General features: G+C 37.0%; 1 protein-coding gene across 7 annotated transcripts in view; it reads left to right on the top strand.

Annotated features, from left to right (window-relative positions):
• XRCC4 (X-ray repair cross complementing 4) overlaps positions 1 to 22,435 on the top strand; it is a 208,401-nt gene extending 185,966 nt beyond the window's left edge. For 5 of the 7 annotated variants that reach the window (XM_045197807.3, XM_045197808.3, XM_045197810.3 and 2 more), the window contains one exon: positions 20,167 to 22,435. In XM_045197807.3, coding sequence (XP_045053742.2) covers positions 20,167 to 20,281 — 115 coding nt within the window. In that variant the 3' untranslated portion in view covers positions 20,282 to 22,435. The remainder of the gene's footprint in view (positions 1 to 20,166) is intronic. The other 2 variants (XM_024563517.3, XM_045197809.3) reach the window with 1 other exon arrangement.
• The last annotated feature ends 3,980 nt before the right edge of the window (positions 22,436 to 26,415 follow it).

Below are 26,415 nucleotides of genomic sequence, written 5' to 3'. Positions count from 1 at the left end.
GTGGGGGGAGAGACACTAAAATGAGTCAAGAAAGTGTCTTGCCTCATTTTCACCTTCCAGATATCTCAGTAGTTTTGCAGAGGAGACTGGGAAATAGTTTTTAGTTTTCCAGCTCCTGCAGTAGTAAAAAGTTATCCTAGATGAGAGTGAAATGGAGGATGAGCAGAAAACCCCACATAATTCAACACAGAGGGTTTGAGGTTATTAATACAACCATCTAAGCTTCACCATTCCCTATGTTTTTATACACTTGCTTTTCTAAGAAATGTGGATTAATGAAATTAAGTCAGCTAATGTAGCAACATGGATAAAATCCTTAGTGTGAGGAGCATCAAGGTATGAAAATACTAAAGAAAGAAAAGACTTGGCCCCCATTCTTATGAAGAGTGTGCTTAATGCAAAACAAAAGTGGTACCTGTATAAGGTTAATACAGGGTAAATTATGTGTAGCAGTTCTGAGTGACTGGAAGTGAATTCAGAAAGTCTTCATGTGGGAAGAGAGTTCTGAGTCTTAGTTTTACTGAGGAGGGTAGGAGATGCATTTCTGGATGATGGAGAACATAGCATATCTGCAGGATGAGGAGGGAATGTAATCACCTGGGTGATTCTACTTCATTGGTATGCAAGTCAGCATGGTTGGTACAGAAACTGTGGGAATGAAAGTGCTAAGATTTATGTAGTTGCTATGTAGCCAAGAGGCTCCAATTGAGGAACTGATTTTTCTTAGTGAAATTGTTATGACTTGGTAAAATCATTGGAGTAAATTCTGAGAAAGGAAGTGAGGAAACCATGCTTGCAAAATTCATTGAGTCAGCCAAGGTGGCATCCAAAGGGCAAAAGGCAAGACTCCGACCTCGACCGCTGACGAGGTTTGACTAAAAGGACACCATGCTGCAGATATACAAATAGCTCTTTTTCTGGTATTTTTAAAGTAAAAATAATATAGAGATGGCTAAAAAGTGGGATAGACGTGCGTAAAATGAAGAGTAAAATCCTAATGCCTCTGTCATACTCCACCCCACCTCTGGACCTTCTCTCTAAAGGTTTATTGCTATTATGTCTTTCTCGTGAGTCTTTTTGGAGAGCACTTTTTTCTGACAAGAAGACCACATATTAATAACATACACAAACGGGATCACGGTGTAAGCGCAGTACTTGCCCTGTCCGCTGAGATCTTGTAATGGCAGCACATTTAGATCTACCCCATCCTTGGCAATGGCTCCAAAGTAGATCTCAGTGTACAGATGTCCCGTGATGCCTGTAACCAGTCCACTGCTGCAGGGTATTTACGTCGGGTTGCTATCTGCCCCACTTACCTCTCTGAGCTTTCTTCTCCCACTTGCCCACTCCTCCCCAGCCACACCAGCTTCTTACATGTTCTTCAAACACATCCATTGTGGTCCTGCTTTTGCACAAGCATTCCTCTGCCTAGAATGTTTTTGCTTTAGAAATCGACTTGCTCTCCTTCACCTCTTAGTGCACATTTTGTCCTCGCAGTAAGACCATCTCTGATCATGCTATTTAACATTGTGACCCCATTCCACTCCCAATCTAGTTTCTTTTTAAATATCAATTGAGCATTTCATTCCCTAAAATACAATGACTTATTTATTTGTCTATTTTATTCACTAATATACCAGTTTCATAAAGGTAGTATGTTCTTTGTTACTAATACCTTTATGAGTAGAGAATTACTAGACATCTTATATTCAGACAATAACATAAGATTAAATAAAATCTTATTCTTCATCAATATTATTTAATTATTATTTAATCACATCCTTGCTTCATTTTATAATCAGATATCTCCTAACACTGGAGACTTTTCATTTAGTAAATGTTACTTTAATATACAGGGTGGGGCAAAAGTAGGTTTACAGTTCATACGGCAAATACTATAATAATTAATGAATAATAATACAAGAATAAACTCTTTTTCACGTACTCACAACTGTAAACCTACTTTTGTGCCACCCTGTATATTTCTTTAACAAGCATAATCATAACACATGGTAGACACCAGTTTTAAAAAAAAAACTACATCAGCCAAGGAAATAAATCATATCTCTTGCTCTAATAAAAAGTAAAAGTGATATAATCCCATACTTCGATAATTACCTTTTAACACCAATTTTAGGTACAAAAGCCTAGTGAGAGAAAATCTGTGATTGCATTTAAAAAGTTCTAATTGTTAGTGAATTGTGTGTAATATTCTGCATTCTCTGTATCCAACATGGGAATAAATAGTAAGTTAAATGATACAGATGATAACAACTTCCAGTAGATAGTGGTGTTTGAATGTTCAGTACACAATAATATTTACGCACATGACTACAGTAAATGTTATGTTTCACTTCATTTTTTTGGAGTTTCAAAATCTGCCACAAATTTCATAAAGTAGTTTGGAGTGACACAGCAGAATACATGTAGAAAATCTCTAACTCTTTTGACAATGAGTGCTATCAGAGCTTTTAGGTTCCCCTCCTTCATGGAAATATTTAATGTTATTAATACAGAAAAACATAGGTTGAATTTTTGGTAGTCTTTTCTGTTCTATGAAGCCACAATTTATATTAATAAGGTTAATGTGTTAACTTTTTATTTTCAAATTGTTGTTAATTTCAAGTACAGTAGGAGAAAAAACATATGAACAACTTGAAATCTCATAAAGTATGCAAGTGAATTAGATATGTCCACCTTGCAGACACAGATGAGTGACTTATTTCATAGCATTAACTGAGATTGTGGAATACATATAGGAACACGATATAATTGCAGAGATGTTGTGCTCCCTGAAGAATGGCCTACATCAGGACATTTATCACTATTCATTATCAAGATGCAGAGAAGTTATACTGTGCTGTGGTACTGTCCCTCATTACCCATGATTAAATTGCAACAAAATGGCACAAAGACCAGAAACCAGCTAGACATTCACTTGAGGCATTCGCATTCAGGATCTAGGAGATCCTATTGATTTCTATCAGTGAATTTTTAATTTATTATCTACTATCTATGATTTTTTTATTGTTCAAGTACAATTGTCTCCATTTTCCCCTCTCCACTCACCCCCACCCCACCCATCCCCGCCTCCCACCCTCAATCCTACCTCCATCAGCTTTGTCCAGGTGTCCTGTATACATGTTCCTTGATGACCCTTCCCCTATCCCTCTATCCCCTCCCCTCTGGTTACTGTCAGTTTGTTCTTTATTTCAATGTCTCTGGTTATGTTTTGCATGTTTGTTTGTTTTGTTGATTAGGTTCTGCTTATAGGTGAGATCATATGGTATTTGTCTTTCACTGCCTGGCTTATTTCACTTAGCATAATGTTCTCCGGTTCCATCCATGCTGTTGCAAAGGGTAGGAGCATCTCCAAAATATATAAAGAACTCACACGACTCCACTCCAGGAAGACAAACAACCCAACTAAAAATGGCCATAGGACCTGAACAGACACTTCTCCAAAGAGGACATACAGAGGACCTAGAGACATATGAAAAAGCACTTAGCATCACTAGCCATCAGAGAGATGCAAATTAAAACCACAATGAGATACCACTTCACACAGGTCAGAATGGCCATCATTAACAAATCAACAAACAAGTGTTGGCAAGGTTGTGGAGAAAAGGGAACCCTAGTACATTGTTGGTGGGAATGCAGGCTGGTGCAGCCACTGTGGAAAATAGTATCCATGATTTATAAATAAAATCTTTTAATAATAACCACAAATATATGATTTATATTTTTAGTTGGAAAATGATGAGCTTGTACTGGTAAGCTATTTTTTATTTTACTGTATACTCTGTTTTCACATTTAACAGTTGCTTGATTATTTGTATATTACGCTGGCTAGAGAATTTTTTCCTTATTTAATGTCTGCATAGTTCTTTAATATTGTTAGATGGTGAATAGGAACCTAATTATAAAACAAATTCAGTTATTGACTATCTATGGCCACCAAAATATTACTATTAGCCTGTTAAAGCCTCTAGTCAGTTTCTCTTAATACTGAATTCTACTGAACACTGTAAACTCGTGATTTTCATGACTTTTATGTGATTCAAACCTCAGCCAAGTTACGTATGTATTTGTTTATCCCACAATTATACAGCATCTTCTCTCTGCCAGGTAATATGCTGCGGACTGAAAGTATCAACACGAATAAGATAGCCCCCCTCACTTAGTGTGGCAGGCTGAATAGTTGTCCCCTAAAATGTTCATGTCCTCGTCCCTGGAACATGTGATTGTTACCATATATGGCAAAAACTTTGTAGATCTGATCAGGTTAAGGTTCTTGAGATTATTTTAGGATTATATTGGAATACTGATGTGGGCCCAAATGCAACTGCATGTATCCTTATAAGTGAAGGGACAAGGAGATTTGACAGAGGCAGAAGAAGAGAAGGCAATGGTACGATAGAAGCAGAGATTAGAGTGGTGTGGCTCCAAGCCAGGGAGCACTACAATCTCCAGATGCTGGAATAAGCAAGGGACAGATTCACCCTAGCCGATACGGAGGGAGCCAGCCCGACTGTCCCCTTGGTTTTGGCCCAATGATACTGGTTTTGGTCTTCTGGACCCCATAACTGTGAGAAAGTACATGTGTGCTGTTTTCAGTCACCTAGTTTGTGGTAACTTGTTATAGCAGTCATAGGAACTAAATATACTGCCCTCAACATTTAGTGGGAGAAATAAAACAAAACCGATAATTATGGTTCAGTGGAAACCCTGTTGGAGGGATGTGGGAGAGGAAGTGGGGTACCGAGGTGGAGCTTTAACTCCAGCAGATCAAATTCTGTAAAGCTACTTGGAGGATCTTATCTGAGGCTTGAAGTAAAAATAAGAGTTTTCTGAGCGAGGAGGAGAATGCAAAGATGCAGAGACAACAAAAAAAAGTGTGGTGAGTTTTATAATATAAAACTTTATGTTGAAATGCATATTTTTAGGAAATATTAAGCCTTAAAACAATTTTCATGGATTTTTTAAAATTTAGTTAGTCATATTTATAAAAAAAGAGTATAAGACTACGAAGTGTTCTTGGAAAGAGTAATATCATATACACTATGAATAAGATAAAGGAATATTCCATTGTTACAAAAGTACAAAGAATAATTATTATATGTTGTCATTGCCAGAAGCTGAGGGTTTTGGACAAGTTACTGCATGGAAATTTTGATTAAAGCATCTTAACAGTGCCCTAGTTTAATGAGTTGGGGAAAGAGAGATTATTTGTTCTAGATATACAAATAATTACCTGACCTTCACATTGTAATAAAAATAAGGCAACAATTTTGATAAAAATATTTCTCTTCTCTTTTTCCATTTTATTTGGATTTATAAGAATTTTGCCTAGAAATTTTTGGCCAAGTTAGAAAATAGAAAGAGGTCATTTCTCTGTGTTCTTTTGTCAAAATTAAACACTGGAAGCACTGAGGATGCCTGAACAGATCATCTGATACTGTGTTGGGGACCCCTAGGAATTTTGTAGACTGGACAGAATTTGGATGAATTTTAAAATCTATTTTGAAAGCTGACTTATGTATCTGAAAGAATGATAAAAAAAAAGATGTTATAAGTTAGATGGAGATTTACTGTGACATGCATCAGTTGTCAGTGATTTGGCTGTGAGAACAAAGAAGAGAAACCAAGTCAATTATAAGAGACAATTAGTTTATCCAGGACACACAAGGAAAGTAAAAGTAAAAAGGCACCTGTTGTTTTTGATTCTTTTTCCAGAGCCAAGAGATCGGATTAGCTGATTACGAGATACTGAGAATTTCATTCCCACACCCTTCATAGCATTAGGCATTGTCAAACTTTTTAGTTTTGTAGGAAAAAGTCCAAATATTGGCACTTCCCAAAGCACTAAGGAATAAACATTTTTAAATGAGGTTTTAGCCATATTCATTTGGCATCTGCAGCTCACCTGAGAGGCATGGAGCTCACAAGGCCTCCCCAGGTCTCTCTGGCTTCTGGCATAGCACTTGGTAAATGGAACCATGTCTACACCCCAGTTAAAAATAAGTTTGCAAACTCAGCCAGTCTGGGAGGTCGCACCTCATGTATTTGGCAGAGGGTTTTATGAGATAATTGCCCCTGAAAAGAGTCCAAAAATCATTGCTCTGTATGCAAATAGATAGAACTGAAAGAGGTATTAGAAGTCATCTACAAAGACGGCAATATTCTGTTTGCTTGTTTTATCAGTGGTCCAAGAGAGCTTTTCTAGTGATAAACTCTAGTATGTTTTATTCATATGTGCAGTGATTATGTGTAAATGATGGGTGTCACATAGTTTGGGAAATCCTCTCAGTATTCCTTTGAGCATAGTTTCTTTTCTCCCCCATATGATTTGGGATAGTCAGGGTAATCGTACAGCAGTATGGTAAACTTGAGGAGCAATACATATACTAATAGTCACTTGTAGAAAGCTTCATTTTATTTATTTTTAAATTCTCACCCGAAGGTATATTTTTATTGATTTTAGAGAGAGAAGAAGGGTGAAAGAAACATGATGTTAGAGAGAAACATTGATTGGTTGCTTCCCTATGTGCCTGGACTGGGGATCAAACTCGTAACCTTTTGGTGTCCAGGATGATACTCCAACCAACTGAGCCACCCCGCCAGGGCAAGATTCATTTTAAATATTTTACAATTTCTATTTTTCATTTTACTGCAAAACAAAAGCTTTCTATGACTATTCTAAAAATACTATTTCTCACTCAGTTTTGTAACCAGATAGATGTCCAAGTATTTTTTGCACACTGGTGATACCACCTGTTTATATAGACACATATTTTTCAATTAGTTTTCAAGGATTTTTCATAAATTGTATCCATTGGCTACTCTGTTAACAGGAATTTCTTATGCTGTCTTCATCTCTCTCATCTTCTATTCAGCCTAACCATGGGCATTTCAGTCATTCCGAAATTATTTGGTCTGCTGGTCTCTAGACAAAAAGTTACTTCTGTTTGCCACCATTTAACAATAATAGGGAAACTGGGCTGAAAAATAACTGCCAGTTTAATCAGCCGCTGTACCAATGTGAATTTTACAGAAGTCGCAATTGTATCTGGGACACTGTGCTAGTGTATTTTAGAACTGATCTTATCTATGGCCCAACATAACAGATATAAGAGACACAGTAGAGTATCTTTATCAATGTTCTTTTACAGTACAAACTTTTGCTATTCCTGTAGCTTTTTCATGCAGTTGGAAGAAGGAAAATGCAGTTTTTACTGTTCTAGGGAGAAAACATATGCTGTGGTGATTAGCTGTATGGCTTTGCTGAGGTGGTGGCCGGTTCGACCCTACGAGTCAGGTTGGTCACCGCAGGAGAGTAAAGATTTTGACTGACTCAAGATAGTATACCTCTTGCTACCATCTAAATTAAAAAAGAAGCCCAGTCTGTAAAATCGTACTAAACGTCATTTGAAAGTAGACTTATGGGGAACTCAGAAGGTTGATTTGAGCCTTGGGTGATCATGTAGAATGGGATCTCTCCCCACTTTGTGCTACTTTCACAGATAAAATGGAAACTCCTCAAGTGATTTTTCTTCTTTTTTGGTAAAGTGTCTTCCTACCACAATGTGGAACAGAACAGTCTTTTCTGACGTGGTAGACATTCTCTCTTCTACTCCCTTCCATGACCTGATTCCAAAGTCAACATTTCCCTTTCTCAGTGAGGCTGGAAATGTTTCTGACTTGTAATCAAAGCTATCACATAGTTGAGCTTACTGTACTTTTACAAATTGTAACTTTACCCACTTTTAGTCAGATTCTCTTATTACTAATAGGCAGTTTTCCTCCAAATTTCATTTTCTTTAGTTACTCTTCATAATAGAATCTGTCTCTAATTTTTTTAAGCATAATTGAAAGAAATGAAGTAATCCTTCTAACCAAGCTCAAGCCATTTCACATTTAATATTCTGTATGGGAAAATCCATTTTGGATCTACACATTCTACTGACGTCACATTTTCCAGTCTTCCATTTTGAACCACAATGCGGTTTATTTCCTGAAGTTCTGCTTTGACAAGTGTCATGTTGCCGTTGCCTAACTTGAGCTTTTAGTGCCACATGGTCATATTTCTTTTGGTCTTATAGCAACTAATTCTTGCCAGAAAGCAGCTTATAATCTATTTCTTAAAAAGTGTAGAAAGAAAGAGAATATCTGAAGAAACATATAAAGCATCCAGGAAAGTTTGAAGCTAGGAAGCCCCTTTCTCAATTGCTTTCCTTCGTTTTTAGGGGATTGATAAGGAACTCATTGCTGTTTCATGGATATTGATTTCACAATTGACAATATACTATATGTTTTTAAATCAGTAGATTTAAAAAAATAATTAATGTCATAACTATTATGTTAATCAGAGACTAAATATAGCTTAAATATATTTTTTCAGGGGACAGATTGATTTTTTTTCTGTTTGTTTTACTTACAGGTGCATAGTTAATACAAAGCAAATTTCATTATTCTTAGGTGTAAAGTTCTATGAATTTGGCAAACATATAATCAAGCTGGGAAATATTTTCACCGTCCCAGAAAGGTTTTTCCTATCTGTCTTTAGTCAATCCTCCATTTCACATCCAGGTCTAGCAACCACTGATTTGTCCCAATAGTTTTGCTTTTTTTCCAAAATGCACATAAAATTATGTGGTACGTAGCCATTTTGAGTCTGACGTCTTTCATGTAACCTCATGCTCTTGAGATTCTTCCATGTAGAACAGTGTATTTCATTGCTTTTAATGAATAGTACTGTAGGTGTGCATGTAAATATATTAGTTTATCCATGTGCCTAGTAAATTATTTCACTATTAATAAATAATTATTATTATCAAAATTTAGCTATTATTTTAAAGTACTTACTATATGCCAGATACTATGGTAGACTTTTAACGTAACTTATATGATTTAATGCTGCAAGTCCTAACATACTGTTTTTTAACAATAGACCCAGACTTTAGATTTGAATCCCATCTCCTCCACTTGCTAGTGTTATCTCCTCCACTTGACCTTGGGCAAGTTTCTTAACATCCTCTAGTTTTACACAGCTGTACAAAGCAGATGATAATAATACTACCTCATAGGGCTATTGCAAACATTAAATGAGTTAATACCTATAAGCACAGCTAACAGTGTCTGGCTCTTAGTGTCTAATAAATGTCAGTTAAATTTTGTTACATACTTTTGAACAGCCACCTAAAGTAGGAGTTAGTATCCCCAATTTAAAGAGGAGACAGGCTCAGAAAAGTTCAGACTTTCTCAGAAATCACATGATCACTAAAGTGACAGGTCCATGACTAACCCAGCCTTACCTACCTCCAACCTTGGTGCTTCCTCCAGTGCGGGACACTGCTTATCAAGTCAACACCACTGAATCTCTCCCTGACACTGGGGCAACTAGATATTCCGAGGGATCCTTTCATTAAAATACAACTAAGCTCTGCATAAATTATATATAAATTTTATTTTCCCCCCTTAGAGCACACAATCTGCACTTGAAGTTACTGGAATTTTTTAAGACCAAACAACAAGCTGAAGCCAAAGCAGGCACCTTGCTATGAGAGTAAACAGACTGGAAAGTAGGGCTGCCCTGAGATAAAAATGCTGATTGAGCACAACCACTGGAAAGACTGCCTTAGGCCCAAGTACCCCTGGGGAGTGCCCCTTGCTCAGTGGAAAAAAGTACAAATCCTTTTTAGAGGAGAGGCCTCAGGATTTTTCAAGGAACAAGTTATTTTAATTTATTGAACTTTTCTGGCAAAGTAAATGGGAAAATAGTCCTAACTAATATTTTAAGGCTAACATAACCTTGATTCCAGAACCAAAAACAAACAAAATAAGCAAGACTTTGACAAAGAAAAGTACAGACCACTTTTGCTTCTGAATAGAGGTACAAAAATCCTGAACAGTATTAGAAAACTGGGTCTAACTATGCACTTTTTCAAGCATAGAAACTATGTTTCTATGCTTTAAAAACAAGATTGAAAAATCCCTGGAAAACAAGATGATGAAAAGCAGGATTATTTTAGAAAGGAATAATTATTAAAATTAATGGAGAAAAATTATGTGATCAAATCAATCGATGGATAGAAATTTAATAAAATTTATCGTAATAGTAAAATTTCTTTGAAAGTTAGAATTAATAGGAATTTTGCTTTTTACCTAACAAAAACTCTTAGAAATAGAAGAATTTCTTCAAGTCAAGATTCCCATGATCACTATTTCTATGCAGTTGTATTGGAGGTCCTAGCCAGTGCATTTGAAGTACAAAAGGAAATAAATCTTGTATAACTCTTGTAAAGATAGACAGTTTTCAGTATTCACAGTTAATATAATGGACTGCATAGAAAATCCAAAAAATCTACAGATAAATACTCTTAATTAATAAGATACTTATCAAAGTGTTTCAATATATGATTAAAATACAGAAATCAATTGTATTTTTATACCCCAGTATCAAATGATTAGAAAATGTAATCCAAAACAAATAAGGATTAAATTATAAAATGATGGATTTAAGATCTGAAGGGTTGGAAGATTCAGTATCTTAAAAATTTTGGTTCGCTCAAAATTATCTGTAGAGTCACTCTATTTGTAATCAAAATCCCAACAAGAGTTTAGCAGGTTGTTTCTGAAATTTATATAAAAGAACAAAAGGCTAAGAATAGCCACAGTGGTCTAAAGAAGAATGAAGGGGTGGAACTTTCTTTCTCTGTCAAATAGCACGACTTGGTATATAGGAATAGTAATCAGTAAAGTATGGCCTTGGCACGGACACACACAACGAGGTAGCTTAAACAGAAGAGTGTTAACAACGCACCCACGTTTATATGCAGATTTTATATGTGACAAAAGTGGTGATACAGTTCACTGGGAAAAGGATCATCCATTACTAGGATGGTTGGCTTTCGTTTTGAAAAATAATGCAATTTGATTCTCTCCTCACATCTGCACGACAATGAATTAAAAGTGTGACTATAAAGGGTGATGGTTTTTTTAAACAAAAATGGAAGAAAACACAGGAGAATATTTTTAAGGTCTTGAGGAAAAGTTTCATAAATAAGGCTGAAAAGTGTAACCCATTGAAGAAAAGATGAAGAAATTTGACCACATTAAATTAAAGAGCTTCTTATCAAAAGACATCATAAAGAAAATGACAACCTAAAGACTGAGGTAAACTATTTACAGACTATATAACTGACAACGATTTTGCATTCTCCTCCCACGTGAATAAAGTACAAGACAAGCAACCCAGTAGAAAAACAGGCCAAGACTTAAGGAGGCATTTCAAAGAAGAAATACACAAATAACTTTTAAACACGTGACAAGACAGGCAGCTTCATTAATTCTCTATAAAACATGTATTAATTACAAAGGAGAGAAGAGAAACTTTGTAGTAGAGAAGCATGGCAGATACTACCTTGTGTTGAAAGTGAACAGCAGCAGTAATGGTACAATTTGAAATGATACACCAGCTGTTCGGATGCAATAAGAAGAACGCAGCAGTACTTCTGCGACAGTCCTGCCAAAGGTGTGACGACTTTGGTCAAACCCTGGGGAAACACCAGGCAAACTCAACTCTAGTACAGTCTACAGTGTAACTGATCAGTAATCGTCAGAAGTGCCTGAGGAAATAACTGGGGAACTGAGAGAAAAGACTAAAGAGATGTGACTGCAAAAGTAATGTGTGGTTTTGAACTGGATCTGTTTGTTGGAAAGGGTATTATCAGACTATGGGAAACTTGAATGTGTGGGCTAAAGATTAGATGGCAGTGATGTGTCTGATTCTCATGGCTGTATTGTGGGGGAGAGATTGTGACATCTGTCTCTACCGCACACTCACTAAAATAGTGAGGTAACAGAGGCATCACGTTGCCAACTTATTTGGAAATAATATTGTTCCTACAACTTTTCTTTCAACTTAAAAAGTAAAAAACTAAAATTCTGCAGAGAAATACCATTTAGCATCATTTTAGCAAAAAATTAAAGTTTTGACAGGACACATTGGAGAGAAATTGATCGACAGGAATCTTCAATACTGCTAGTGGGAGTGAAAATTAGTTTGAACACCTTTAAAAACTTTCTGGCCCTATTTCAAAAAAATAAATGAGTAAAACACTCACATACAGTATGATCTAAAAATTCAGTATCTAGGCATATCACCAAAGAGAAATTCTAGTAGGTGTTCTCTAAACTTTGTATATAAGGGTATTTGTAGCAGCGTTGTTTGTAGTAGCTAGACATATACACACAGACATAACTGAAAACCACACGATGGGATATTATGCAGCGGTGAAAGTGACTGAGGTGGACGACTCATACTTCATGTTGAGTGAAAGAAGCCAGTCACAGAAGGCTAGTCGTTGTGGAACTGCATTTTTATGAAGCTCAAAATTAAAGCAATATTTATACAGTATATTATTTAGGAATATGTATATGTGTAACAAAACGTCCTTTCTAAGACGAAGGAATGATTAGTACACAATGCAGGGTAGGCTTATACCTCTGTGCAGAGGCGGGGGAAGCGGGTTAGAGAAGAAGCATTTTGGATGCAACGGTGTCAGTAATTTTGTATTGTTAAGTGAAGTGAAGTGTTAGTAGCAACGCAGGGGTTTGATTTACTATGATCCTTTTTAATATGTGTATTTACATGTTATATGTATCAATATTGTATAAAACTGTTTTTAAATTATTGAAACCACTGAAAAGTGATTTAAAATAACAGGTTTGGGGGCTTCTCTTTAAATTCTGATCAGAACATATTTTAAGAATGGAGGGAAAAGGGAAAACAGCAAATCAACCTGTCAAGGCATTTTTTGACTATGTAGTCAGAGAAACAAAAGCCAACTCCAGGGCTAAAGCATTAAAATACTGCTCAGTATCTTATCCCCAGGGCCTAGGGAGTCTGAGCGGGAGCTGACCCTGCCTCAGCCTGACAGTACAGCAGGGACGATTGGATACAAGACTCCTGGTTCCTCTGAAGGCGTGCGCCCTCCTACTGTCTTTTTCTAACCAAAGTGTTCAGTAGAAGTAGACTGGCACATGCTGGTTTTCTTTGTTTTAAAGAGTCTCTTTGAAGCAGAAAACTAAACTCCTCTTAAAAGCCTGTGCTGTTAACTAAAGAGTTCCATTTCTACGTGTCAGACAGCGCTCTGACACATGAAGAAAACAAGCAAATCAATTATGTAAATAGGTAGGCAGCTTTATGAAACACGGGCCAGCAACCCTTGGAGCTCAGAGGATCGAAGTCGTAAAACATAGATACTTCCTGACAGCTTTTACGTGGGCAGTGTTGATGTGCAAGGAATCTGTATAGATTGAATCAACATTTAAACTCTGTGCAGAAGATAACATTTGTAACAATTTAAGAATGAGCTCATATTCTGAGGTATCATAAATGAATATTTACCCTAATAGTCATTAATTAGACATGTAGGAGTTGCATGACCACTAAACATTTTACTTTCTGTTCAAGTAAAGTCCTTTGTAAAGGAGAGGATACAATGTAAACTTTATTGGCACAATCTTCATTAATAAGAGGCAGTCGTAGACATCTCTCCGGAGACGTTCGACTGGACACACAGAATTATCACTTACCCCACCACAAGGGTAATACAGCAACGCAGCCGCAGAAGAGTTGATATTTGAACATCCCGAAGTACCCATTTTTGTCTTTTCCACTACTTCAGGATGGACAGTCCCATATGGCTTCCACGTAAGTGAACCTGTTACTAATAAACTAGGACTGATGTGTAATTACGTTTTCAGTGATTCATCTGTGAAACACCCTGGGTTATTTTACATGGAAGCATCTGGTTCGCATGTGTACAGTGGTTATTCTGTGGTGATTGACATCTGTATTCTTCTAATAAAGTCCCAGCTCCACAGATGTGAGCTCTTGCCTTCTTATACAGACAGACCTGCATTTGAATAATGCTTGCCTCAACCCTGAATATGAACATTGCAATTGTCTCCACACGCACACACACAACACTTTCGCTGTGGTTGGAATATAATACAAGCATTTCATGCAGTGTGTTTCAGTTGTTGAACAGATGTATGTAGGCGCCTTTATCTCTTTTTATGTTTGTTTAGACCATGACATCTGTTTTAGATTGTAAGCTCAAAGAGGGCAGTGACCACGTCGATTAATATTGTGCAGACGAAGTCCAGTGGAGCATAACTCACTCTCAAATGCTTGCTAAGTGTTGTCAGTCAGGATGGTGATGTTAATGACTTTAAGGAAAAATAGAGTTTATAATCTGACGTTAAACACATTTTTCACTTTAAGAAATATTTGCTATAAATGACCCTGCTTTCAATTTCACACATTATAATTACCCAGGTAACACATACAGGCATGTTGTTTTGAGCAGAATTAGTTTACTTTATGTTAGAACAAGTCTGTAATGATGTGTGGTACGAGGTCTCAAAAGAGGCAGAATTCAAGGCAAATTTCATGAGGGATATAGCTCTTTAGCTGAGGCTTCAAGGGTAGACAGAATTTGGGCGTGTAATAATGAAGGGAAAGACGTGTGAGGCAAAGTGAAAATGGGCAAGAGGCATTGGGTGAGAGCGTGGAGGAGGCCAGTACTGCCTTGGCCGTTCATACATTGTGAGAACGTGGGTTGAGTGGGTGGCTCAGATATCTGAAGTGTGGGTTTCTCGTCTGGAAAATAGAGACCATAACAGGACATACTGGTATTATGGCAATTCCATGAATAAGGAGCTTATCGCAGCACCTGCTGTATTGGCTGTTATTCTCAGCGATGCATTGCAAACCTTGAATAAACTTTCAAGGGAATTTTGATTGAATTAAAAATATATATACTAAATCATCAACAGGTGAATGGACAAAGGATACTTTTTATTTTTATTTTATTTTTTCTATTCTGAAGTGTTTGAAGTCTTTGTAATATGCATATACTACTTTATATACCAAAGAATAAATAATTTTGTTGTCGCTTGCATTCACTAGGATTGATACAGAATTTAGAATTTCTGTATTTGAAACCCTAGTCCTCTTAAGAAGCAATTAGGGAAATGTATTATTTCTTTTAAGCAAATGTTTTCATTAAGTAGTAACTATTTCACCCTAAGGAATATTTATTTGATTTGATTCAACACCAAAAATAAGTTAAGAAGAGGAGGTAATACAGAAAATTAGTGCCATAACTTTGGATTAAACCTGAAAGTTACACTCTTCTCTTCTACCCTGAAATCACTTCACATATTTTTAGTGTGATAAAGTTTAGTAGTGACATTTGAATTTTTATTGGAATCATTATACCCTTCGTGTATTAAACTTTTCCAAGGCAAGAGGTTGGGTCCTCCCTTCCCCAGTCATTCTGACCATTTAGAATACATTTTCCTTGGTGGTGCTGCCTTATCTACACAGACAATTGCTACCAATTGTGAGACAGAGTGATTTTTCTTAAAAACATTCGGCCTCCCTATACAGCTTGGTTTCACTTTATCATTGGTTATTTTTTAAATCAACTGAAAAAGAAATATTTTAAATTCAAAATCAAAATCTACAGAATTTCTTGGGTGATATCCATCTTCCTCCTTCCAGGGCTCTGAGCTCTTTCTGACGCATTTCTTTAACACAGGCAGAGCATCTCCCAGAATGTGAGCAGGGACCGTCTGTGCGCTCACCCGTAATACCAAGTTCAATTAGTATTCTTTGTGAAGAAATGGTTTTTTAGTTTGTTCGTTTTGTGTATCAGTTATAGGACACTAATTTTGTATAAAAGTTACATGATGTTGATGATATTATCAAACAGTCTGCCTCCTCAGAAGTGCCAGCTGCAGAATCATCCTATCATTCCATGAAAAGCCTAGAGAAACATTCAGAGAGGATTCGGGCCAATCAATATTCAGCAACTCAAAGGGGAAGGAGAGAGGACACCCACAGCACAGGGTGGTACTGATGAGAACTTTGCTACTTTGTGAGCGGAGGGATTAATTGGACCAGGTAATTGTGAGAACACTAAGAATAAAGTCTACTAGCAAGGACTAAAATAATGGGAAAATCTTTAAATTAAAGTAGAAACTGAGTTCTCCTACTATAAAGCCAAAGTCAATTAAAAGAGAGAGAGAAGGTGAGGGAAAAACCTAACAAAGCAGAGTATTTACTTGCCAGGAAAATACATTCTTAATTTATTTGCAGGCAAAAAAAAATTACCAGTGAAAAAATTCACCAAGTAGTTCCTTGAAGAGAAAAAAGTAGATGTTTTTTTTAGTGCTAGAAAAGTTTATTTGTGGTTATGCTAATTAAGGATCAAAGCTAGATTTTGAATAGGACAGAATGCATCCATTCATCCATACGTAATTTTTTTAAGTTATACTTATTGGTCCAAAATAAGTCTGAGCACTGGGCTAGGTTCAGTTTGAGTCTGGCGTACCAAGGTCACTCAAAATGGCAACACACCTCTCTGGTTCTCCTCATATCTCAAGTCATTCCTTTTCAGTCTCCTCTTGCTTGTTTGTCTCTCTCTCACTGTCTGTCCCTGAAATTTTAATATTCTCCAGGATTTCATGATACACCTTTCCCCTCATGGTAGACTGTCTCTGGATGATCTCTTCAATTCACTCGTTTGCCTTCAGTTGCCAGGGATATGGCAGGGACTGCTGCCTCTGTGGATTGGACATGTGGATTGGACATGTGGCCCAATCATCTGTCTGGAACTTTGCATCTGTATGATAATTTACCTATTCAACATCTACCTCCATTTAGATACCCTGCAGTCACTTCAGACTCACCTACTGTGTCTAAAACAGAACTCTTTATACAAGAACAAACTATACCTTCCTTACACTATAACTTTATACTGTAACAACCCTGCCCCTCTTCTCTGTCACCATCTTCACAATCGCCAAAGCCACAAAACCGAGAAATCTGAGAGCATTGTCACGAAGAGCAACGAGACCCAGAACTATTATGTACCTACACAGGTACACGGGCACACACAGACATGCACTCACGTATACATGTGCTAGTGTTCAAAAAGCAATATTGAAGTTTTCATCTTTCTGAACTTTAAATAAATAGAATCATATTGTGTGCATTCGTTTGTGCCTTGCTCTCGTTCAAACTTATGTTTGAGACGCATGCATGTGTGCAGCTGTATCTTAGTGCACTGTGTGAAACTTTGTGACTGACTTTCCCATTTTCCTGTGCAAAGACACTTGGGTACTTTTTAGCTTTTTACTGGTAAAGACAATGTCTCTGAAAACACTTGTGTACATCTCTCTACACACATAGGCAAGTGTTTTTCTGAGTATGCACCTGGGAGTGGGATTCTGGGTGTAAAGGTACACACACATCTTCATGTACCTGGACAGTTGTCGCCAAACTGGTATACAAAGTGGTTTCAAATCTTTACACTCCCACCAGAAGTGATTTATCTTGTACTCCGTGTCCTCAGTGATTTTTGCTATTGTTAGACATTTTAATTTTGCTAATCTGGTGTAAAACATTTTATGCTGATTTTTATTTGCATTTTCTTGGTTACTAATTAAGTTGAACTTAATGCGTTTATTTGCCCCCTCTGTTCCCTCTTTTTGGAAGTTCCCAGAAGAAGTTCTTATAGTCTTTGGCATATTTTCTAATTATGTTAGGATTGTATTGTTTGCAGGAATTCTTTGGATAGTAATTCTCTGTTAGTAGCCTATGTTGCAATATCTTCCGCCAGTTTGTGACTTTTCTTTAAGGTGATGGATAGAAATACTTACTTCTAATGCTTCTAACGTAATTAAATGTATCAGTCTTTACCTATATGGTTTCACTTTCTGTCTTTAAAAAAAAAAGAAAAAAAATCTTTTCTATCTTAAGATCCTAAAGACATTCTCTTATTTTCTTCTAAATGCTTTAAAGTTTGCCTTTGAATTTTATGTGTACTGTGCAGGTAGAGATACAGTGAGGTCACATAAAAATTGACTTGATATTTTAATTCCAGAGCGTTTGTTTGTGTCACAGTGAAATGAGCATGATTCTTCAAGTGTCACAGTGCCATCTGTCACTATACATTGTCTTGGGCTGCTCACTTTGCTCAGACTGACATCTTAACGTGTTTCAGAAATACTGTGTTCAGAAGGTTGTAAAATGCAAATAATTCACCCCAAACAGTGCTGATGCTTCTCATTTGAATAAGAAAAGATTGATGTTCCAGCCATGGTAATATCAATATGTGTTAAACTTGGCTGAGAAAATGTCTTTACAAAATGAGCCAATAACTGGAAATATCATTTTAAAAGATGCTGGTAATTCAACTTCCAGAAAGTCAGAAGTCATTCATTCTAACATTTTAGGGAAATAACATGAGACATTTCTTATGACAAATCTAACTTTTGATCTACATTATTTACTGTTAATTGCGTGATGGTCGTACAATTCTGATTCAACTTGGGGTGTGTGTTTGTGTGTATGAGAGAGAAACACCATGTGAAATCCAGCTAGTAAAACATGGAACTCTGTACAGTTATATTATTGAGAAATAAGCCATTTTTTAGAGGGGCTGTCATCATGTAGAGAAGTTTCTTTTGTTTCCTTTATTTGAAAATGTCTTTATACTTGAGCCTTTAACTCTAAGCCTTTCCTCTTTAATTCACATTTTTCCTTGATTCTACAGATATTTGTTGAGAACCTGTATTTTGCAAAGTAGTCTATGCTCAATGATTTGGGCATAACTGTATCAGAACTCGGGTACTGAAAGAACTCCAAGCTGAGGTCCAGAAAGGTGCAGACATCTGGCCAAAATCTCAGTGTGATAGACCACAAATAAAAAATCTCCTGACCTCGATTCGGAATTCCTCTTTTGACCAATGTTATCCACAAAAAGTTATCTGAAAATCAACCCGAATCCTAAATAGTGATATAGCATTTATTAAAACTCCTAAAGGGATAAATCATTGTTTGTGAGAAGGAATATACTGTGTAGTTCTTTGCCTTCAAGCTGCGTACAGCTTCCTGAGGTCAGGAATCATGTATTAGCTTTATCAGATGTGTTACCTTTATTAATAGTTTCCAAATGTTTTGTGAGAATTTATAAGCATTTTCATTTACAACACCTCATTTAATCTTTAGACCACCTCTAAGACAGATATTACTACATCAGTTTCCTAGGTGAAAGAATATAAATCCAATTAGGTTAAATGACTTGCCAAAAGTCACATAGCTAATAAGATATAGACCTGGATTCAAATCTCTGTGTCCTGACTTCAAGACCCGTTCTGTCTGAGCTATACCAAGCGGCCGTGACTCCTCCTCTGCCTTTGAGGTAGGAAACATTACTAATATTGCTAAATGGACTTGCCCTCGTCATCATTGCCCCCGAAGCCACCTCCAATTGTGAATATTAAGTATGTTTTATTTAGGTTCAATAGAGAACCACCGACAAGATTTATACAAGAGTATAAACATGTGTTCGTTCCTAAGCTGCCTTCTGATTGAGCCGTTTGCCCCCCAGCTTTTTAAGTTGTTTTTTTTTTTTTTAACTGGTTTTTAAGACCAGTTAACAGTCAGTGACTATGCCTTTTATCCTGGGACTTAAAAAGAACATTTACATAAATAGAGAAGTCAGTCCACTGTTGTAGTAACAGCAGTACAGAAACTGAATAAAATTTACTTACTAAAAAGAAGGTATGTAGATTTGGTAAATGAATGGCCAACTACTACTAAAATCTAAAGTCATTATTAGTTACATACATACTTATCATCAAATGACCTCTAAAGGAAATTCATGTGACTATAACTTTTTAGTGTTGAAATTAAAATGCATGTTAATAGTAGAATTTAAAGAGGCAAAGGAAAATGAAAACTGGGGTAGAATTATTGAAGAAATGACTTGAGAAACCACTTATATCTTGTCATAAGAATAGTTAGAGAACAGAGTCTATTTTATTTTTTTACCTTAATCACGAGTACCGTTTTAGGCCCTTAAATGTTTGTGACCTCAGAATAACAACAGATTAATTCTAAAGTGGTTAAGGTAATTAAGTTCCCTTCATCTCTCTCCCTTTACGTTAACACAGCGCAGGGAACTAAGTAAGTGCAGTTCTGAAACAGGATTTAACTTTATTTCATGTATGTATCTCTTAGTTTTCTTTTACTCTATATGGAATTTTTTAAATAAAATTATCTTGATTTTCTTTTCGCTCCAGGCTTGACCCTCCAATGCCTGGGATGCTGAAAGACGAGCGGCAAGGCGCAGCGGAGAACATGTCTTTGGAGACTCTCAGGAACAGCAGCTCGGAAGACCTCTTTGAGGAGATTTAACTGTCTCACAAAAGCACTTTGATGTTCACCGGCCTATGTTTTCTACTCATTTCACTAGCCTAAAAAAAGTGAAATTTCAACTCAGCAGCCGCTATTACTTCATCTTACAATTTAATTACATACACACTGAGTCGAAGCCATTGTGCAAAGTGGATTATACGTGTATATGAAGAGATGATTTGATGACAGTGGTACATTATTCTGAACTACTCATTCAGCAGGACTATAATTACAGACAATCTCACTGTTTGTTACGAAGGACATGTTGATCTCATTCTGTTCACACATATTCTATATGGTAGCCGTCCAACATCGGTCTGGGAAGACTTTGAAAGTACGACAAAGAAGATGTCTACGGGGTTTTTTTGAATAGTCATATTCAGAACAATTATATCTGAGTATTTTGATTTGTGGAATGATGTGTAAAACCTATTTTTAATTTGTACACAAACAACCCGAAAATCTGATGATAGAATTTCTGATACATTGAAGATTTTGTGTTCTTAATGAAATATGTTACTTAGCTTAACTTTTTCGTTCACTATACTAACAGGTCTTCATAAAGTGGTTACTAATGTAAATGTAGACACTTTTATATTAAAAAAGCATGTTTTTGGAAATTATTGATAAAAGATTTGTTTTACATGGATGAGGACCCTCTTTGGCAACAAGGACCTTGTCATATTCACATGTCGTATTTACCTCAATGACACGTGGCACAACTTCTTAAAGATACTCAGTTTCTGCTGATTCTCTCATGTCATCTTCCTTCACTCCAGTTGGACATCCTTTTTTTCCATGCTGCTCAAAGTTAAGGATAATCCCCATGTTGACAAACCCAAAAATTGGTCCATTCTGATGTTCCTCTTACAAAGCCTCTCAGCAACATTTGACAGTCAAACACTTCTCAGAAAACATTTTCTTCACCTAACTGTTGCAATAGTATATGCTGTTTCTATTTCTCTTTCTCCCAGGCCACTTACTTTTTAGATTTCTTGGCTGAGTTTTTCTTGCCCAACAATTAAATTTTGAGTACTGTGGGCTTAATCTCCAGCCTTCTTGTTTTTATTACCTGCATTATGTCCCTAGGTTGTGTGTGGGTTTAAATGCCATCCATATGTTGATATCTCCAAAATTAGAATATTAGAATTGTCCTCTTTCTATAGCTTTATACATATACATATATACACACACAGACATACACACACATATACACACAGGGTGGGCAAAAGTAGGTTTATGGTTGTTCATGTGGAAAATAATACAGGAATTTATAAATAAGAATATAAGAATAAACTCTGTTTTGTGTACTCACAGCTGTTATCCTACTTTGCCCCACCTTGTATATATAATTTACCATTAATTTATTAACAGAGGAGGTTCTTAAAAATCCATCTGAGTACTTCTATCTACTTATACCTTTGTTTGGATATTTTAGCACATCTAAAGCAGGGATCTGATCCCCTCAGTTATCCCCATCAAACTAATTATACTATAACTTACTCAGTTTCCTCAGGCTAAAAACCAGGAATCCTCCTTGGTGCTTCTGCCCTTCTCCTCCCACATCCTATTATTTGTACCTCCAAAATGCACCTTAGCTCTGTCTACTTCTCTCTTTCTGTCTACTGCATCTGGTTTCTGACTGTTCTCCCTGTATACTCTATTCCTCTACAGTCCAGACAAACTGAATTCTAAAATTTTAAATAAGGCCATTTCACTGCCTGAATTAAAACTCCAATATGAATCCATTGCCCTTTGAATGAAGTTCATACCCTTTACCACAACCTACAATGTCTGATGTGATCTGGTCCCTGCCTACCTCTCTCCTCTGATTTCCTATCCCTTTCTCTTTACTTTCCTTACCTCCTGCTGTCCCTCAGATGGGCCAGATCTCAAAACCGTTGTGCTGTTGGTCTTTCTGCCCAGAATGCTCATCTCACACACTTGGTTTCTTCTCATCTTTCTGATCTGGAATCAAATGTCATTTCTTCAGAGGTGCTTCCCCTGAAATATCCTTTTTAAAGGTGTACATTCCTAGTCATTCTGTGTCATTGGAACATTTTTTTATTGTGCATGGAGTTATTTTTCTCATATGTCTAGCTTTCTTGCTCTCCCTCCCTCCCTTCCATCCTAAAAAACAAGCCCCAAGAGAGCAGCCACATGACTATCTGCTTCGTCTCTCTACCCCCCTGTACCTAGAACAGGGCTGGATTCATAGAGGCTAAGTGTGTATTGGATGAATTAATGCATGTCTATAGCATAGTAGGCACTCGAAAGTTTTTTTAAGTTACTATACCATTTTGAAAAGAAACCCATTAAAAGATTAAAGTTGTTATGTTTTAATCCAAAGAAATAACTTTTCAGAAAGCTTAAGTACCTCTGGGATCAGTTATAAATAATATATACAGTTCAGCCACAGGTTTTGAACTGAGTGGGTCCACTTACAGATTTTTTTTTCAATAAATATGTATACTATTTTCAATCCATTTTGGGAGTTTGCAGATGGGAGGGCCAACTGTATGCATTGTTCTATGACATTTTATATAAGTACTGGAGCATCCTCAGGTTTTGGTATTTGTGGGCATCCTAGAGCCAGTCTCCTGCAGATACTGAGGGACAACTTAAGTTTTGGGGGAGTCAAAAGCTATCATGGATTTTCAACTGAATGAAGGCCTGCTACCCTAACCTCGACATTTTTCAATAGTCAACTGTACACATACATATACGTGTGCACACAGACTTGACTATAGAGAGCAGAAAGAAATTACACATTATCGTTTATATCAGAAATAGGATTTTCCTAAGTCAGCAGAACAACGAAATATTTTAAATAGAAATTTTACCGCATTGTTATTTACATAGTGGCTTCTACTTAAGAGGAACAATTTTAAGTTAAGTGTGATACAAATATATGAAATATAAAAATGTAATTATAAAACATGAAATTCTACTGAGCCACATAGGAACTTTACTGTAATAATGAACCTCATATAATCCAAGATCTACCTTGGATTACTTTCTAAAAGGATTTTATACATAAAGTACCAGAATTTCAAAGTAATGTTATCTCATCTGAATAGACCACAAATGACTAACCAAAATCAGTACACAGCTGTGTGTGTATGTGTGTATCATAACAGTAGAATCTATAAAGTTCATAATATTTACAGAATTTTTACTTTATTTTTCCAGGGCAGTGGATCTTTTCCACCAATGCCGTGTGTCAGATTGATTCAACTGGTTAGAACAGAGCGTAATAAGCCCATTGTCATTTATACCTGGTGCAGAAAGGCTTAAGGGATGGTTTTATGCTCCTCGCCCTATGTGGACAGGTATCTATAGATCTGGTGTTACGATGTTCAGATCCAGTCATTCCGCACCATGGTTTTTCCTCATACGTTTCCATTGTCTATGCTCTGAAACAGGTTGCTGTAGAAGAACACTGAAATGGAAGGCACCAGAACTGAGTTAAAACCCAGCTTTTTGACCATAGTGTCCTCACTTCTGAAACAAGGTGATTGTATTTCTGAAGGTTTTTTCAGCTTAAAATTTACAATTCTTGGCCCTGGCATCAGATAGTCTGGCTCGGGCCTCATCAGGAAATTTATGAAAGAAAATTTCCATCTCAGGAAGAGATATTTTTATGACATAGTTTTAAAAAGTCAAGAAACTACTTCAGAAAATTTTTCTTAGTGGCCTATCACTCACACTTATAAAATACTAGATCCTGTGTTTTGTAGCCAAGCAGCTCTTTCTTGAGTAAGTGGGATTCAACAAATGTTTGTAAAGGATCAGTTATTCACAAAACACAGAACTAGGCCATGTAAAGAATTTAAGGATAAATACATCCACTCAACAAAAATTTGTTAAGCATTTGTGCCGGTCTCTGTTCTGGGCACTGGCTGTGGCAGTGAGTAATACGAGCACTCTAGCTGTGGAGCATATATGCTAGTAAGTGAAGTTTGGGGCCTGCTCTCAAAGAGCAGACTATTGGGGGGAGGGGAACTTGGAGCCCAAAATCACTATCTGATGAACTGTAATATCAAGGAGTGGTAGGATAAATGGTATAAAGAGAATGGTAAAAAAAAAAATTAAAGTTATGGGTGAGGATCTATGAAGATAAAAGATCCAGTTGAGAGGTTAAGAGAAGTTGGCACATGTTGAGGAGCGTGAGCTGAGGATGAAGCTGTCTGCTGGATCAGGGGAGAGAGCAGAAGGTCCTGGAAAACGGGAGTGTGAGCTGAGTGCCCAAGGTTGTAACTGTGAAGCATTGGAATGAAGGAGACAAGTTAGAAGGTATCCCAGAAGTCGTATTGGCCAGGGGTTTTAGGAGTGTGAAGCTCATTTATGTAATGACGACAGGACAATAATTGAGCAGCCCAGTTCTAATTGGCACTTCCTTGAGAAGTTATGGACTGCCAGAAAAGTTGAGGTTCTAGGGCCCTTCCTGGATACCTGGGGAAGGGAAAGGAAGCCCAGTCAAGGGGCCTGGTGATAGATATCATCGGGAGGAGCAGCTCGCTCTCTTTCTTTTCTGTCTGCTCATTCTTTCATTCAGTACTATTTATATAATTCATTTTTAATAAAATGAAGCAGACATCTGAATTTATGTGTAGGTCCTCATGAATTTACCTATAAAATCAGGAAATCCAAGACATAGGTGGTTACATTTTATAAGGGAGATGATATAATCACAAAGGAACTATTCATGCATCCATTTGTAGCTATTGTCTGAATTGAAAATTTTCACTGCTGATCTGACAGCTTCTAATAATTATTTTCAAGAGGGCAGATTTCATTTGCAAGTGGTTTAGAGGTATTCTGTAGTGATTTTCTCTGTATTTTAATAACTGGAAAGGATGCCTTGAAAAATACATGACAAGAAGCATTTCATGGTTGCTTCACAGCTGGCCATCCATCGCCTCCTGTCCTGACTCCCCTCTCCTTCTTACCCACTCAGACTACAACGCTGTCCAGCCTACCCTCTACTCACTCTTTTTCCCTTTCAAATATTCACATATTCTCTTATTTACCAATCAGTGTCCTCACTTTCTGATCTCCTCTCCTCTATTTGAATAATATCCAATATGGATTTCATTATTTCTGTTGATTTTTCTTCCCTCTTTTGGGGCTCTTCATCCTAAACTTTTATCTCACAATGTCACAGAGAACTGTTTCTGGGTGAGGGTCTCTTTGTCCCTAAAGGACTTTTGTTCTACAGGAAGGGAGAGATTAGAGCCCTGCACCCCTCTTGAGAGTAGATGTTCCTATTATGAGCAGGAGCAATTTTCATGGCCACTGTTCCAGTAAGTAGACTATAAGCTAGTCCTGAACCACTTATTTTTGATTTAGAGACAGTCTCCAACTTAATTACTATCTGAAAAACAATACATCCAGTCAAATAAACGTAAGGAAATGAGACAATATTTATGGAACTTGCTCATACAAGACCGCCCTAGGAACCTGTCTTACTCTGCATTCCTCCAAAAGCCGAGCCTGAGCCAAAGGTTTGCATACAGTCAATTTATTTGGGGTGTGAACCCAGGCAGCTGGAGTGCTAGACAGAAAGCATAAAAAATGGAAAGGAGAAAAGGCCAGTGTAGGAATGCCCTATCAAGGCTGCCAGCCTTATGGATGACGTACGTTCCACACCATCAGGGTATTCTGAAAGGTAGCTTGGAACTATACACTCAGGAGTGAAAGGGAGGAGTATTTATCATTCTTTTAACAGGACTGATGGATGATCCCAAGGGGGACCCTGGCACCCATTTCCTGCAGAATGCTGCTCCTGTGCACCTTTGAAAGCACTATTGTCACTGTCCTTGTTAATTCACTCTCCTTGCACCTCTGAAGACTGTAGGTGCAACCATTCTGTTGGAAGCAAAATATACGTTTCTTCCCTAAGGCTTCAGCACTCTGTGTGGACATAGTGGCCCTAGATCCCATCCTTGGGAGGACCAGGAGCGAGTGGAGTTCAATACACCATTGCCATTCAGAGGTGTTAAAACAGAGAGCATTGTGAAAGGGGCTTAAATCCTAAAAGAAGACATTGTGAACTAACCTCTGTTCTTTGGGAGTTTGATCCCAGGACAATTAAGAGTGATAGAGTATCATTCCCCACCCCCAAATATAAA

This window comes from Desmodus rotundus, chromosome 1 (assembly GCF_022682495.2).
Source record: "Desmodus rotundus isolate HL8 chromosome 1, HLdesRot8A.1, whole genome shotgun sequence".
In the NCBI taxonomy this organism is placed as follows: domain Eukaryota; kingdom Metazoa; phylum Chordata; class Mammalia; order Chiroptera; family Phyllostomidae; genus Desmodus; species Desmodus rotundus.
Note: the sequence above shows the minus strand (reverse complement) of the source record. Positions and strands in the feature narration are given on the sequence as shown.